The sequence below is a fragment of the Borostomias antarcticus genome (assembly GCF_949987555.1).
Source record: "Borostomias antarcticus genome assembly, contig: scaffold_988, whole genome shotgun sequence".
NCBI lineage: Eukaryota > Metazoa > Chordata > Actinopteri > Stomiiformes > Stomiidae > Borostomias > Borostomias antarcticus.
Window position 1 is genome coordinate 7,501 of NW_028176472.1, and position 5,836 is coordinate 13,336.

Consider the following 5,836-nt stretch of genomic DNA (forward strand, 5'->3'; position numbering starts at 1 on the left):
GCTAACTCCCACTTCCTCTCCCCCTGTTTGCCCCCCACCCCCCCTTCCCTCTCCCTCCCTCTCGCCTCCTCCCGCCTGACCCCTGACCCCTGACCCCTGACCCCTGCCCTCCCCCTCCCTGTCCAGGTCAGGATGCCCGCTAACGGCAACCACCCGCTGAAGCTCCAGTTCGGTCTGATCAACCACGAGAGGCGCTACCTCACCGCTGAGGCCTTCGGCTTCAAGGTAACGTCCTCCTGGGGGACCGGCGCGGACGCACGCCGTCACCGTGTGTCACGAGGGCGGCCGTGGATCAGGCGGAAGGGCGGGGTGGTCGTCCCAATGACCGCAGGGTCGGCGGTTCGGTTCCCCGGCATGTCGAAGTGTCCTCGGGGAAAGGCACTCAACCCCAAACTGCTCCCAACGAGCAGGCAAGCTAGCGCCTTGCGTTGGTGTGTGGACGGGCGAAAGACGCTTTTTAAGTTCGCTCCGTTTACCATCAACACAGCTGTTGGCATGCGAGTGATAGTGCAGTAAGCTCATGCTGGGTGTATTCTCACTCACACACTGGGCAAACGCTTGACCTCCTCACCACAGCCTGATGTCTCGTAGTGATGACCTCCAGTATGACCCTGATGTCTCATAGTGTTGACCACCAGTATGACCCCCCCCCCCCCCCCAGGTGAACGCCTCAGCCCCCTCCCTGAAGAAGAAGCAGGTCTGGACGTTGGAGCAAGACTCCCAGGACCAACAGGTATATGCTACCTGCCCACTACTATATCACACACACACACACACACACACACACACACACACACACACACACTCTTACTGTGGTTTGACAGAGCCTGTTCTCTCCTACACGCACCCCTACCGTACCCAGACACACACCGGGGCGCGTACAGTACGTAACCCAGCGCCCGTCTCCTCCCCCCCAAGGTGGTGTACCTGCGCAGTCACCTGGGCCGTTACCTGGCGTCCGACAAGGACGGCCGCATCACCTGCGAAGCCGAGGGTCGCGCCCCCGACTGCCGCTTCCTGATCGTGGCGCAGTCGGACGGGCGCTGGGCGCTGCAGTCGGAGCCCCACCTGCGCTTCTTCGGCGGCTCGCGCGACTTCCTGTCCTGCTTCGCCCAGCTGATCTCAGAGGCGGAGCTGTGGGCCGTCCACCTGGCGTTGCACCCGCAGGCCAACCTCCTCTCCGTGGCCCGCCGCCGCTACGCCCACCTGTCCCCCGAGGACGGCGAGGTGGCGGTGGACCGCAACATCCCCTGGGGCGTGGCGGCGCTGGTCACGCTCGTCTACCGCGACGACGGCAAGTACCGCCTGCGCACCTGCGACAGCCGCTACCTGGGCAACGACGGGAAGCTGTGCGCCTCGGGCGCCGACCGGAGCACGGCGTACACGCTGGAGCTGAAGTGCGGGAAGCTGGCGTTCAAGGACTGCGAGGGGAGGTACCTGTCCCCCATGGGGCCCACGGGCGCGCTGCGCTCCGGACGCTGCTCCAAGCCGGGGAAGGACGAGCTCTTCGACCTGGAGGAGAGCCACCCGCAGGTGGTGCTGATAGCCGCTAACGGGCGCTACGTCTCGATAAGGCAAGGTGAGGGGAAAGGACACACTTATAGATGCCACACACACACACACACACATACACACACACACACACACATACACACAGACACATACAGTATGTTACACACACACACACACACTACTGCTGTCATCATATCACTACTACTACTTTTACTACTACTGTTGATCCATATTCATACTGTATTCACACTGGTACTCCATCAGATACACCCTAAGGAAACTGAGCCTGCCAGATACTCAGGAAGTACATTAGTGGTTGATTGGCTGCACGGTAATTATGGGTAATGTAGTTTGGGTGTCCATGTCTCACGGTCTATCCTATCGCGTTGCCATTGGGCATTGCCATCTTTCCTCAAAGACAAGATGGAGATTTGATATGGGATGAGTGTGTGTGTGTGTGTGTGTGTGTGTGTGTGTGTGTGTGTGTGTGTGTGTGTGTGTGTGTGTGTGTGTGTGCGGTAGCTTCATAATAGTGCTTCAAACCGGCTCTTTGAACCTACATAAAGCATTTTTTGTGTGCTCATTGTCCGTGTTTATCACGGGGCCGTGGTTAGTAGGCTAAGAGTATTGAGCGAGATAAAGAGCCATGCTAGCTACATAATCACGACAGCTCGTTACTTACTGTAGGCCTACAGTACTTTCCATTGTGCCCAACTTCTCCGACAATGTTGGGAGACTGGAACCTAGAATGTTGTGCGGCTGATTCGAACGTGTTGAGTGACCGATTCTGGAATGTTCCGTGGCCAGTAGAATGTTGTGCGACCGATTCCAGTGTTCAGTGAGACGGTGTGTGTTTATTTGCAGCAGTAGCCTAGCCTATCGCCCATGACAGTGTGGAGGTAAAGATTCTTGTCTGGGGGATACTATTACTACGGCTCTGAGTGCTGTAACTGTAGCTGTGTCATTGTTCTTGGTCAGCACTCCAGCTATCAGCAATAACCAAATGACTGCCGGGAGCAGCCCAAACTGATTACCCTGGGGGCGAGATGCTACGAAGGCAGGGGTGATAAGACTAGTGACATACTGTACCTCTCACACACACACACACACACACACACACACACACACACACACACACACACACACGCAGCTCGTTATCTCACCGACAGGGACACTCAGACACCCATTCCCATCTCACCACTCATTATCTTCTTACAAACCCAAGCTTTCTCTTTCTCCGTTACACACACACACGTACTGTACACACACATACACACTCGTGCTGTGGCAAGCGCTGAGATGAGGCGAGTGTGTGTTGAATAATTGATCGTGCCAAGGCTGTTCATGGAAGGTGGGGGAGTCTGTTTTCAGAAACCCAAACCCGCCTCTGTCCAGTTCTGCCCCAGCCTTGCTGTGCTACCCCAGGTCTTTGTCCAGGGTGTCCTCCGTCCCAGTTCTACCCCAGGTCTTTGTCCAGGGTGTCCTCCGTCCCAGTGCTACCCCAGGTCTTTGTCCAGGGTGTCCTCCGTCCCAGTTCTACCCCAGGTCTTTGTCCAGGGTGTCCTCCGTCCCAGTTCTACCCCAGGTCTTTGTCCAGGGTGTCCTCCGTCCCAGTTCTACCCCAGGTCTTTGTCCAGGGTGTCCTCCGTCCCAGTTCTACCCCAGGTCTTTGTCCAGGGTGTCCTCCGTCCCAGTTCTACCCCAGGTCTTTGTCCAGGGTGTCCTCCGTCCCAGTTCTACCCCAGGTCTTTGTCCAGGGTGTCCTCCGTCCCAGTTCTACCCCAGGTCTTTGTCCAGGGTGTCCTCCGTCCCAGTTCTACCCCAGGTCTTTGTCCAGGGTGTCCTCCGTCCCAGTTCTACCCCAGGTCTTTGTCCAGGGTGTCCTCCGTCCCAGTTCTACCCCAGGTCTTTGTCCAGGGTGTCCTCCGTCCCAGTTCTACCCCAGGTCTTTGTCCAGGGTGTCCTCCGTCCCAGTTCTACCCCAGGTCTTTGTCCAGGGTGTCCTCCGTCCCAGTTCTACCCCAGGTCTTTGTCCAGGGTGTCCTCCGTCCCAGTTCTACCCCAGCCTGGCTGTGCTACCCCAGGCCTTCCTCCAGGGTCTCGTCTGTCCCAGAGAAGGGACACTAACACAGCAGCACTGCTGCCCCCAAACCTGCACCCCTACTGGGGCTGAAGAGAGGGGAAGGGGCGGAGGTCAAATGGATAGCACCCGAGAGAGAGAGAGAGAGAGAGAGAGACTGGGAGAGAGAGACAGAGAGAGAGACAAGGAGAGAGAGAGTGGGGGAGAGAGACAGGGAGAGAGAGAGAGACAGAGAGACAAGGAGAGAGAGACAGGGAGAGAGAGAGACAGAGAGAGAGACAAGGAGAGAGAGAGTGGGGGAGAGAGACAGGGAGAGAGAGAGAGACAGAGAGAGAGACAAGGAGAGAGAGAGTGGGGGAGAGAGACAGGGAGAGAGAGAGACAAGGAGAGAGAGAGTGGGGGAGAGAGACAGGGAGAGAGAGAGACAAGGAGAGAGAGAGTGGGGGAGAGAGAGGGATAGAGAGAGAAGAGACAGGGAGAGGGGTTGCGAAAGTGCAGGGTGAGATGAGAGAGAGGAGATCAGAAGGGATGAGAGGTAGCTGTGAAAGGATGAGTCTCGGCGGACAGCGAAGACAATGTGTGCAGCGGCGAGACAGGTGACAACACCTCCACTGTCAGGTGACAACACCTCCACTGTCAGGTGACAACACCTCCACTGTCAGGTGACAACACCTCCACTGTCACCTGGGAACCGCCTCATTAATGTGCACCTCTGTCAGCCGTCCCCGGGGAACACCAGAGGCTCGCAAAGGGTTCCGCTCAAATGTGGGTACGTCTCTGAGGGTTCTGCTCAACGTGGGTACGACTCAAAGGTTCTGCTCAAACGTGGGTACGACTCAGAGGGTTCTGCTCAAACGTGGGTACGACTCAGAGGGTTCCGCCCAAACGTGGGTACGTCTCTGAGGGTTCTGCTCAAACGTGGGTACGACTCAGAGGGTTCTGCTCAAACGTGGGTACGACTCAGAGGGTTCCGCCCAAACGTGGGTACGACTCAGAGGGTTCTGCTCAAACGTGGGTACGACTCAGAGGGTTCTGCTCAAACGTGGGGTACGTCTCTGAGGGTTCTGCTCAAACGTGGGTACGACTCTGAGGGTTCTGCTCAAACGTGGGTTACGACTCAGAGGGTTCTGCTCAAACGTGGGTACGACTCAGAGGGTTCTGCTCAAACGTGGGTACGTCTCTGAGGGTTCTGCTCAAACGTGGGTACATCTCTGAGGGTTCTGCTCAAACGTGGGTACGTCTCAGAGGGTTCTGCTCAAACGTGGGTACGACTCAGAGGGTTCCTGCCTCAAACGTGGGTACGTCTCAGAGGGTTCTGCTCAAACGTGGGTACGTCTCAGAGGTTCCGCCCAAACGTGGGTACGACTCAGAGGGTTCTGCTCAAACGTGGGTACGACTCAGAGGGTTCTGCTCAAACGTGGGTACGACTCAGAGGGTTCTGCTCAAACGTGGGTACGTCTCTGAGGGTTCTGCTCAAACGTGGGTACATCTCTGAGGGTTCTTGCTCAAACGTGGGTACGTCTCAGAGGGTTCTGCTCAAACGTGGGTACGACTCAGAGGGTTCTGCTCAAACGTGGGTACGTCTCAGAGGGTTCTGCTCAAACGTGGGTACGTCTCAGAGGGTTCTGCCTCAAACGTGGATACGTCTCTGAGGGTTCTGCTCAAACGTGGATACGTCTCAGAGGGTTCTGCTCAAACGTGGATACGTCTCAGAGGGTTCTGCTCAAACGTGGGTACGTCTCTGTAAATATCAAACAAGAACCGCTAAGACCTGAATATGTGAGTTAGTCTTCTCTATCGTCTTCCTTAGTCCGTCTCTCTTCCCCGAATGCTGTCACTCCTGTACACCCCTTCCTTTTGTCCCTCCCTCTCTCTCGCTGTCCCACCATGACAGAGTGTGTGTGCGCGTAGTGTGTGTGTGTGTGTGTGTGTTTGTGTATCAGATAGATCTGTTATCATGTCCATCGTCACTTCTCTGTGTTCTCCGGGTTATGGTGATCTGCTCTGGCTGGAAAGTGAAAGAGAGACAATACCACACACACACACACACACACACACACACACACACACAGATATAGATACACACAAACACACGCGCAAGCACACACAAACATGCGCAAACACTAACGACACACGCACACGCTATGACACACACACACTAGCACACACACTCTCTGCCTGATAGGAACATAAAGGTCACCGTAGAACAAACATGGAGAAAGTAAGAAGACAAAAGAACAGCGC

At 56.1% G+C, this 5,836-nt stretch overlaps 1 protein-coding gene across 1 annotated transcript; it reads left to right on the forward strand.

The window, feature by feature from the left end:
- Positions 1–132: 132 nt before the first annotated feature.
- Positions 133–1,579, forward strand: LOC311328452 (fascin-2-like; the record flags this gene model as incomplete). The annotated part of the gene is made up of 3 exons (XM_084462421.1): positions 133–225; positions 662–733; positions 919–1,579. Coding segments are annotated over 3 exons (826 nt in total), but the record flags the coding sequence as incomplete, so codon positions are not given.
- Between the last annotated feature and the right edge of the window lie 4,257 nt (positions 1,580–5,836).